This window comes from Cornus florida, unplaced genomic scaffold (genome assembly GCF_030987335.1).
Source record: "Cornus florida cultivar Cherokee Brave unplaced genomic scaffold, ASM3098733v1 CherokeeBrave_3.0.0_Hap2_Chr10, whole genome shotgun sequence".
NCBI lineage: Eukaryota > Viridiplantae > Streptophyta > Magnoliopsida > Cornales > Cornaceae > Cornus > Cornus florida.
In genome coordinates, this window is record NW_026775580.1 from 107,599,614 (window position 1) to 107,610,980 (window position 11,367).

Here is an 11,367-nt window from a genome sequence, read left to right on the forward strand (position 1 = left end):
AGGAAAAAAATGGGGTAATAGTAACAATGATGGTAGTAATGATAATGCTACTAGTGGCAGTAGTGGTCGTAAAAATAAAGTGAGCATAGTTTACTTAATACAATGATTTTACCATCTTAACTACATCTTGGAACAAAGTGAATGCTACTATCTAATATGCAGTACTTACAAAATAAAAATGAACAAAACTGTACAAGAATATCATCTGTTTATATTTACAATGTCCATTCACAGAGAATGTATAGCCATGTCTACATAATCACCCAAACAATTATCATCTCTCTCATCCAGATTGTCAGTATTCTGTTGAATAATTCTTTTGTATCAGAGTATATACTCAACGAGTCTTCCTCATAATGTAATCAATAAACAAAATTTATGGCCTTTCCATCAAGTCATCACCAAACAAGATCAAAATTATCTGCTGCATCTGACCACAACTTCGCGACATGTTGGCAGCTCAAGCTTTCTGACATGATGGTTTGGATTTATCATTGTTCAATATTTTGAGATGCATTGTACCACAATATCAAGACATTATATTGGTAATCAGCAACTCAAGGAAGCTCGTGTTTTGATTTGTAGTTTGAGATTTGATGTTGATAGCTGTACAGAATCAGATGTATTTACTTGCTCAAAGGGTCCAAGGACTGCTTAGAAGATGATGGTGACATTTGGAAATGAGACTGTCGAGACTTGAAGTTGATGATGTATCCTTCTATTCGTTTTCCATCAGCAGGAGTTAATAAAAACGGCGGGTTGAGTGGCAGTGCAGTTGCTTCTCCAACAATAAATGAAAGCAGTAGCACTGCTTTCGAGTATGATGCTGCTGCACTGCTCTTCTTACCCATTAGTTCATCCACCTGGAACAAGGATGGGCTATTTAGGTGGGGGTTAAATCATTTTTAAGGGGGATGTGAGAGAAAAAAACATCACTGCAGAAAAAGAAGGTTTACTTACACCACCATTTTTCCCAACGTGAAGTGCTGTCTGAAATATAATCTCCATAGCATCTGGCATCTGAACATTACCTGAATAAATTTAACATATCAAGTAAAATGCAATCCGGTATTGGAAATGAAGAACCAGCAAGCATAATAGAGAAATATAATCCAACTCACCATCCATATCCTGAATATGATTTGATAACTTCTCTGCACGATCAAGTGCAACAAGAAACCCTTGCTCTGCCCACATGGAAACAGACTGAGGTATGCTAAAATCTACAGTTTCTTCTGAATATGGAGATAAGCCAGAACCTTCCTGAACAGGTGTGGATTCATGAACAGAACAGCTTCCAGGTACATCACCCTCTGTGGCGGAGGCCAGCCAAGAGCTGCAAACTTGAATAGCATTTTTCCAAATTGCCAAAACTACCAGTTCAACTGAAAATGATTCTAGAAACAGACCTGCACTGAACTGCCAATTGAAATTGCAAGTTCAGTGCATCTGGTCCAAGAGATAAAATTTTCTTAATAATGAGAGTACTAATTCCATATAAATTAACTTGCAGAACATTAGTAACAAGAACTATCTTTATGGAAAAATGTGCCATTTGGGGCAACATGTTTTCATCTGTAATAGATGGCTCATAGTAACATGTTAACCATATACTTGGGGGTTGTCAGAACTTATACATTCTAGTTTTTTCAGCTCATATTATGGAGTACAATACTTGATTTACCTACCTGCAGAACCTAATACACTTACCACAGCACAATAAAATACATAGGTTAATGATTTGTTCAGAAGATCTCAACATAAGAAAGAGAAGCAAGCTACAACTATTGGGATAGCAGCTAGGACTATCGAGTGAGTAAGAAAAGGAACTAGAGCTCACTCCTCAACTCGAACCGGGTTAACTATCACGAAGAGTACAAGAAGCTATTCCTAGGTAGCAAGCGCAAGGGAATTCAATCCGCTAGTAAAAAGAGCTGCCCCTGCTTCGAAAGCAGTGCCCCGCTTGCTGCTTTTCCGGATGAAAGAGGGGAAGGCCCCATCACCCTTAAATAATTTTTTCCAGGATGAGATAACCAGTGACTAGAGTAGACTCAAAGCAATAAGAACTGAGGAGCATCTAGATCAAGAATTCAAATATGCTATGGAAAAGAACACTATCAACTACATACATCCAATCAAAGAAAGATGCCTGATTTCAATTATAAGTCCAGAGATTACTGAACTGTTCGACCAAAATAAAATAAAATAAAATAAAAAAGAGAGAAAACAAGAAACAACTTACCTTTACTTGTGCTAGTTCTGAAAGAGTACAAATATACTGGTGCAACAACTGGAGCCTAGTTGAAGGATGCAATACAGACAGCCCTTGCACTTCCCTCAATATAGTCGATGCACTTGATGCTGCTAACAAATCTGATTCTTGGCTCCCTGCAATTTTTGCACTACGAACTGGACTAGCAACTGGCGCCTTTGCTTTCATTGCAGCATCAATATCCCGAGCATTCTTCTTTGGTGCACCACTAAAAACTCTGCTTGCAGGATTACTTAGCAAGGATGTTTCCAAGGAACAAGAAAATGTCTCCATTGAAGCAAAATGAGCACTAACAATAACATAATCTTTTTCAATGGACTCCATTGAATCAGTAACTGGAAACAAACCAAAATAAGTGATCATCAAACAAAGCAAGAAGCTTAACATTAGAGAGCCCTAATCATATGAACTGACCTGGTAGCTGGTCTGATGAATCTACGTCACCTTCAAGAGATGTCCTCAGCCTATCACAGGCAGTATTTCGTATAAACTCACCAATACCTGAGGGTCGGAATATGCTGCCATGATCCTTTCTACATTTGACATCGCCAGGTAAAGATGATGATGAAGAAATTTCTGAGTCTCTGTTACATAACATTAACAAACACCGAAAATGTAATTGAGGCATTCTATCAGATCCTGAAGGAAATTTTTTTGTCTGATAGACAATCGAAAAGCTCAACCAGGATGTAGGCAAGACTGCTCAACATCCATTGTTGTCCTAAAGTGTCTTGACATTGCTAAGTAGCTCAAGTTATCTTGACTTTTGGGGAAAATCAAGCAGCAAAGTTATGCACATCCACTCAAAATATTGCAAGTTGATGATTAAAATATTACCTGGCCTCTGCTAAGAACTTGTGATCGAAAAACTCCTCAAATGTTAGTCGCTCAACTGCAAAACAATCACAAGTTCAATCTACATGAAGAATACTTGGATGAACCATGAAGTGAATATTGAATGTCAAAACTAAACTGTGTTTTGTATGAGTTTAGCAAGCATTCAAGTGGAATATCTTATTTTGAATATCTACATATGAAAAGGAAAATTTGTAAACACAAACAAACATTATTGTATAGGACACCATATTAATGACAACACTAGGTGATCTAAACAAGTACATTGAGCATTCTAGACACTGAAATTTTATAACTGCAAGCAAAGAAGAACAAGTTTAAGAGCTAGACCAGCACAACTGTATAGAACAGCAAGATGATGAATCCCACCCCTAATATAGCACAACACTATGAAACTTAAATATTCTGCCTATAAATAATAAACTTTTTTAAACTATTAGTATTTCCAAACCTTAATCACTACTTTTACAGAAACAAGAGTAACTTTTCGACTCTCATTTAATAGCAGCACTTCCTTTATGAACCACAAAATTGTCTACGCCAAATTTAAAAATTGCTCTTTTTCTCACAAAAATAATAGTTGCTAAGCCACTATACTTTTTTTCCCACTTCTTTTTGGTGGTGTTGTTGAAGACTTTGAATTGCTACACCACTATACTTCAAAAGCAGAAAAATGTTCCAGAACATCAAAAGATAACCCTCCTCTCCTCCCCAAAAAAAATAAAAATAAAATAATAATAATAATAATTGAAAAAAGGAGAAGAAAAGAATAATATAAATCCTAGTCTGAGACAAAAGAATACTGAGAATCATAGTTAAGGTCAAACTAACTCATACCAGGGTTATGACGTAAAAGGCCCCTGCAAAGAGCAACGCAATCTGGATTTAGTACTTGTAAAGCACCTTGTGGAAACCGCAGCTCACTGGATGTCAAAATATTCTGAAAAAGCTGTTGATAGCAAGGAAACAGACGACAAAGAATTGATTTCATTCCAGATCTTGTTTTCATTTTCTTCATTACTGGAATAACTTAAGATCTTTCATATATGATGTACAATAATAGTAATTTGTATCAAAACCTGGAAGTGGTTATCACCATCAAATGGCGGCTTCCCAGTCACCAACTGGAACAAGATAGCTCCAACACTCCATAAGTCAGCCTGCATTTACCATAGCTGGAGACAATATAAGAATAGAACATAATTTTACATGTACTGCCAATATGATTTCAATTTTACATTTCATCACCTTGCCGTCATACTTTTTATTCTGAATTATCTCAGGCGCCATGTATAATGGTGAACCGCACAGTGTGTCAGCCAAACCTTGAGGTGTCAGGTACCTGGCAAATAGATACTTCAAGGTTTGATCAGGTGTAAAAGATGAAGTACATCATTTTGAACTTCCCATTGACTTTTTTCAATAAAATATAAGCTTGCTTGCCATAGATTAATTACCTTGATAGCTTAAAAAAAGGAAATTAAAAGGGGGAAGGGGGGGGGGGGGGGGGGGGGGGGGGAAGAAGAGAGAGTTCTTGGACTTCTTTAAACCTTAAATTCAAACAAGGCACTTGTGCATATAATACTGTGGGGATTGCTTCCCGCTAGGCTTGTGCGGCCGACCATTACCCTCCATCAAACTAACATGAAAACAATGTCCCTCTATGTTCAAGTCATGCTTTCTAGAGGAAATAAATACTTGTTTTTAATTTCTAAACTGATGTGCTCATGTATCTTGAATTTGAAGTCCAAATACTTTTTAAGTTAACATGTTTAATATCCAAAACCAATCAATCCAACAGTAGCTATGTATACTTTGCAATTTTCCAATCCATCTGATCAGATGAGTTTAATTCAACACTAGCATCTATCATGTATTCTCCCAATCTTAATCAATAAATAGCCAGTAGTCCACATCCAACAATAGATGATTAAGAATAACCCTTCATATAAGATCAACCAGGTACTCACTGGACTCCTTGTTTTTTGAAAAACAAACAAAGTTCATTGTCACAATGACCATGTCGAATAATCCAGGTAGTCCATCACCCAAATATGCACTTCATTTTTGGAATAAATAAGCAAAATCCACTGAGAAGACCAAGGGACTCTACTCATTCACACACAATTTAAAGAAAGAGCAAAAGCCAAAGCAGCAAATACCAAAGCAAGGCCTAAAAACCAGAACACATTTTACGAAAAATAACTAAATAATCTCTCCAAACAACTATAAAACATACTGTCAAATGGGTTAGCCTCACAGAAACCCACAAAAAAAGTGTTCTAAAAGATACATGCCTTTTGCTTATACAACGATACTCTTTTTCCTCAAATATCTCTTACTTCTCCATCTTCAAACACAGCAAAAGAGGCATAATGAGGCTACTCTCCAAGCTTCTTTCTATACATGTCCACTTTAAACCTTGCCAGGCCTGCCAAAGATGCCTTTCATATGTTGACACTGAACCAAAAAATTTCTTTATTACAATTTCATTTTTTTCCAATCATGCACTGAACCAAAAATTTCTTTATTACAATTTCATCTTTTTTCCAATCATGCACTCAAGGAATGTAAAAGTTGTCAAGGCTAGAGAATACAAAGGGTAATGAGTAATCCTTGCTGTCCTTAGCATCAATCTCAAGTTTGTCGAGAAAGGCTTGAAATGTTCGCCCATGATAAAGTCAAACCATATAGCTTAAATTAGTTATATCAGAACTTTGTTTCAAAAGAACTAAAAGAACAAGAAAATAAGACAACATAATTCCAAGGAAAAGGCTCAAGAATTTCAAGGCTGAAACATAAAGGCTATTTATTTACTAAACAACTTAAGGAGAGATGATTGTGGTTCGAACAAGACATGATTGTACTTATAAAAAGATAAACAGGCTTCCAACAATCAAGTCTCTTTCAATGTTTGAAATTTTGAGAAAATGTTATGATATCCGAAAGAGTAGCAGATCTCCCTATAACAAGGACACCTATGGAAATAAGAACAACTGAACTGGAAGAGGTAAAGGAAATCATGTAGGTTGGGTTGCTCATGTGTTGCATTAAAGCAACAAAATGGATTACTTTGTAAAACATGACGGGAAATAACCATCAATTTACAAAATGTGGCACCTGTAAATGACGAAGTTCAAATAGCAAAACAACCATTAGCACAAGGCTTCAAAAAATAAGTTTTCAAGAAGTTATTGATGTGATAAGACAGGCTTGCTTTGGTGCATCACATCTAAGGCGTCTGCCGCGTCTACATGTTCCATATGACATGAGAAAGATTTAATACATTTAGTAATTAGAGTGTATTTTTAAAAAGAAGTGGGATTTAATGAAGTTGTAGCAAACATGAGAAGAATTGGGATCATATAAGTAAAATCGCAATACATGCAGGCATAGCTGTGACAATGTTTAATTTATCTTATTTGTATTGGTTACAAATAATTTCACGAAGAAGGTGTAGAAGTAGTAAACCCCACACCCCATCCCCATCCCCAACCGCCCCAACCCCCGGAAAAAAAAAAAAAACTAATAATAATAAAAAGAAAAAAAAAAACCCTGCCTAGACCTTTTAAACATTTATCAGGATAGTCCTAATTAAACTATGATAATCTAATGATGAGTTAAACAACTTAAACTCGACAAAAGAAGACTCAATTATCATAAGGCTTGTTCAATGAGAGAAGTCTCAACAAGAGAAGACCTGATATCATCTACCCTAACTGGACCTGTTGTAGGGAGACCAAAACTGGGTAACATCACTTATATAAAAAACAAAAAATTATATAAATCAATTGTTTACAACTTTACACTTAGAATATTCAAAAATAGTAATATAGAGAAAGAAGAACCAACGGAAAAAACCAACATTGATGGCCACTGGACAAATCTTTTGGCCATTCTTCATTTCCTTATTTTGTGGACAAGACAAAAGAGACTGAAAAGGATGAATGTGCATAAACTAAGAACAGAAAGAATATGATGCCCAAACGATTAAAGCAGGAGAACTGAAGTAATGAGATGTCAACAAATAGATAGACATCAATCAGATTCGATACACCATGCTTGTTGTCTTAACTTGAAAAGTAACTCTACTTTTTTGGGACAATAGGTACCACTGGCGGAGGACAAGCCACAATTTTTAGATTTGATAGATGATAGATCTTGGAAGAGACATAATAAAGTGAAAGCATAAAAACACACAAGCTACTAGAGGGTGACTTAATAGAACAGAATTGATTATGTCATCTCCAGCATAGGATTCAACAGTCTTCAAGGCTCTTCAGGAAATTCCTGTGGTGGGCCAGACAGGGTTCACATGCCACCAGTTGCTGAACTCTGGTATTGAACTAAAACATTGAATTCGAAAGAATGACTTTATACCTAAATTTATAGAAGAAAATAACACCAACCGTAAATTTACATCACTAAATATTAAGCATAGGCAACATGATGGACTACCTTTAGCTGACCTGCTTTTCAGGTTTCCTAAAAAGGCACTGTTTCAAATTGGTGGATGTTCGCAAAAAAGATCAATCGTTAAATAATTATATACGTTATTCATATAGCCATACCTTGCAAAACCAAAGTCACCTATCTTCAGTAGCGGAGCCGCTTCATTAGTTGACAAAAGTAGGTTCTGCAAGTTTCAGCATATTTTATCAAACAAATAACCCAAAAGTGATAGGCATCAACCTTAGTTTCATGATCCGATTCTAAGTGCTTAAAGATTAATTAGAACAAAGCTCTGTGCAGTTGAGTTTATGAAAATCACAGCCTAAGTAATCAATTCTAAATGTTCATAAAGTAATGAACTAAAACGTGAATCATACTCATAATCAAACCTTTCACCCCCAAAGAAAAGCACAATAATGCAGCTAATTTAAGTCCCATTCAAAATATCTATGAAATCATGTACTCAAATAACCTTGAGATTTAGACAACAGCACAACAAAAATCAACAATACCTGAGGTTTCAAATCTCTGTGAATGAGACGGTTCTCGTTCAGCACTTTCAGTCCCGCAGCTGAACAAATATAATCCACAATCAAGAACAATAAAGTTCCTTTTTTCCCTTCCCCAACACCAAATAAAATAATATAAAAGGGGTTTTAAGAAATAGACAGAATTAAAATTGACCAAAACTTGAGAAGAGAACATACCCAAATTTTGCCTAATTGTTAGAATATATATATATATACACACACACATATAAATTATCACCCAATTTTGCCTAATTGTTAGAAAAATATATTTTTACAAATATAGATTAAGTCTTATGTAGCCATGATAAGAATCAGTGGGTGAGAAGAATACCCAATTGCCTCATGAAGTGCTTCGCAACAGCTTCAGAAACTTTGCCGCACCGATGAATGTAACCGGCAAGGTCACCGCCGTCACAGTACTCCAAAACAAGGTAAATTCTGTCCTCAGTCTGAATCATAAGAAAAAAAAAAAAAAAAACCCAATATCGCTAGCATTTAACTTCATTGAAATAGTATATGTATGTGTAACATAAAAAATTAATCAGATTAAAGACAGCAAAGAAATAACCTCGATGGCTTCAAAGAGGCGAACAATGTTGGGATGACGAATGTCGCTGAGGATCGAAATCTCCTTGAGGAGATTATCGGCTACTTTGGGGCTGAGCTGTTTCTTGTCTATCTCCTTCACTGCCACTTGCGTACCTGATTGCCGATGTCTCGCCCGCCACACCACCGCGAACGAACCCGACCCGATACTGGGTCCCAGTGTGTAATTCCCTATCGACCCACCCTGATTCCGATCTCCCAAATCCATTAATCACAATTGCTATTGATGGTCACTGATAGAATCAGTAAAGTAATTAGTCGTCGTCTTCTCTGTATAGGGGGGTGTGTGTGTGTGTGTGTGTATATATATATATATATATTATGATACTATTATATTGATTATGTAGAAGAAGATGGGACAAATGGTGGTTTGGGAGGGTGGTGGTGGGTGGTTGTGACTGGTGGGCATGAAGGAAGTGAATAAAGTTCAAAAAAGAGGGGATATGAGAGAATTCAGAACTGAAGACCTCTTTGCTTGTTTGATATTTTTTCTTTTTTTGTGTGGAAACGACGCCGATGATCACTTTTTAGAATGAGTGAGAAAAAAAAAAAGTTGATGACTTTAACTGTGGTAATAATTAAAATGCATTTATTTACCTGTGAGGTACCTCATTCTTCCCTTAAATTAATTTCTGATTCTGAGTATAATTATTGCCATCAATGTGTGTGTGTGTGTTTTTTTTTTTATTTTTTATTCATCAATGTGTGTTAGATTATAAGTAAAAGTTGTATAGGTAATATGGTACGGACTACGGAGTGTATAATTTATTGCTAAAAAATAATTATATTTGACAAGTGCATGGTCAAAAATAATTTTATAATTTTAATTAAAAGAAATTATACATATTTATCAAAATAAATTCCCTTTTACAAATATTTACGTAATTATCAAGTTCTTTCAATAATTGAATTTCAAATATTTGTGAAACTAAATTAATTTGTCTTTTGCACATTCATTGGTATCATAGGTTACAATTTCTTGTTTAAATAATTATTAACTATGATATAAATAATAATTTTAGACAAATGTTAAAATTTATATATTTTAAAATTACTCCAACTAAATGTATAAAATAATTCAAATATTTAGTGGGACAATGATATAAGTTTTTAATACTATACATTTACTTCTCTAATTAGATTTCTTTTTATCGAATTAAATAAATAACTTTTTTATATTATATATTAATGTACTGAAAGACTAAAATACAATAATGGTACTGACACTCTTTGTACTACCGAAATTCAATAATGTGTTTCCTTCTTTAATTAAATTTCTTAATATTATATATTTCCTTTTCTAGTTAGGTTTTATTTTTATTGAATTTTAGTATTTTCTATTACTTATATTATTATTATTATTATAAACTAAATAAATATTAATGTGTTGATTTCTCTAATTAGATTTTTTTAATATTATATATATTTGTTCTCTAATTAGATTTTTTTATTGAATTTCAATATTTCCTAGTACCTATAATATTGTTATTATTAACAAAATAAATAATTTTTTAATATCATACATTTCTTCTCTAATTAGATTCCCTTTTATTAAATTAAATAAATATTTTTTTTATATTATATATTAATGTATTTCCTTTTCTAAATATATTTTTTAATATTATACTTTGTACGTTATTAGAAGTCTTTTAATATAACTAAATGATTTGAAACACTTTGTATTTTTAATAATAGTATATAGATATAGATATAGGTTAAACCCAATAAATTAAGTAATTGAAAAAGAGAAACTTCTTCATCATCATCCTCCCCGTTAATGTCATGATTTTTGTGCTATAAAATTATCTTTTTTCATTCTTTCCTCTTATACACTATGAAAAATTCAACATCTTCTCTTTAGATTTAATTTTTAGAAATTATTTTAAATTACTTCATCCCTCTTAAATTTTTAACTGTTGCATCAATTATCATTTATAAACTCTATTCCTAATATTCTTCTCACACAATTCAGTATTTATTTTATCACTTCTACTCATACTGTCATTTAAGTATTTAAACCTAAAATTCACAAGTTTTGTTCTCCTCTCTTATATATATACTATTAAAAGGCACGTGTTTTGTAACTTGTAGAATTTTTTTTTATATATATTTTTTAATTATTTTATTTTATTTATATATATCATTGTCTAATTAGATTTTCTTTTATTAAAAAACTGTAATTTGTGTTAAAGTTTTATAAAAAGTATTTTATTTTTTAATTCAATTAATAAATATTTTTTATCTTAATAATTATTGTCTATTTTATAGAAATTATTTATTTTCTTTAAATATATATATCCTTGTCTAATTAGATTTTCTTTTATTAAAAAAACTGTAATTTGTGTTAGAATTTATAAAAAGTATTTTATTTTTTTATACCAAATAATAAATATTTTTTATATTAATAATTCTTGTCTAATTAGATTTTCTTTAATTAAAAAACTCAAGATAAATAGATAAATAAGTAATTTGTATTAGAGTTTTATATAAACTCTTTTAAAAATTTATTTTATTTTCTTTAAATATATCATTGTCTAATCAGATTTCTTTTTATTAAAAAACTCATAACAAATATATAAATACCAGTTATATGTGATAGAATTTTAAAGAAAATAAAATAGATAATTTGTGGTAGAGTTTTACAGATATTAT

At 32.8% G+C, this 11,367-nt stretch overlaps 1 protein-coding gene across 1 annotated transcript; it reads right to left on the reverse strand.

Moving 5' to 3' along the window:
- Window positions 1-63: 63 nt before the first annotated feature.
- Window positions 64-9,223, reverse strand: LOC132276859 (serine/threonine-protein kinase ATG1a). The gene is made up of 13 exons (XM_059778486.1): window positions 8,678-9,223; window positions 8,441-8,558; window positions 8,092-8,150; window positions 7,699-7,763; window positions 4,376-4,469; window positions 4,207-4,287; window positions 3,965-4,076; window positions 3,110-3,164; window positions 2,687-2,856; window positions 2,243-2,607; window positions 1,122-1,419; window positions 961-1,031; window positions 64-863 (listed from the first exon to the last, which is right to left on the reverse strand). Exons 1-13 carry the CDS (start codon window positions 8,921-8,923, stop codon window positions 627-629), a joined length of 1,971 nt encoding a protein of 656 aa, XP_059634469.1. The 5' UTR covers window positions 8,924-9,223; the 3' UTR covers window positions 64-626.
- Between the last annotated feature and the right edge of the window lie 2,144 nt (window positions 9,224-11,367).

Coding starts and splice junctions, on each gene's coding strand:
- LOC132276859 (XM_059778486.1), bottom strand. CDS start 8,923: ATGGATTTGGGAGATCGGAATCAGGGTGGGTCGATAGGGAATTACACA. Junction 7,764..8,091: donor ACAGAGATTTGAAACCTCAG/GTATTGTTGATT, acceptor TGAAACTTGCAG/AACCTACTTTTGTCAACTAA. Junction 4,288..4,375: donor ATAAAAAGTATGACGGCAAG/GTGATGAAATGT, acceptor TGGTAAATGCAG/GCTGACTTATGGAGTGTTGG.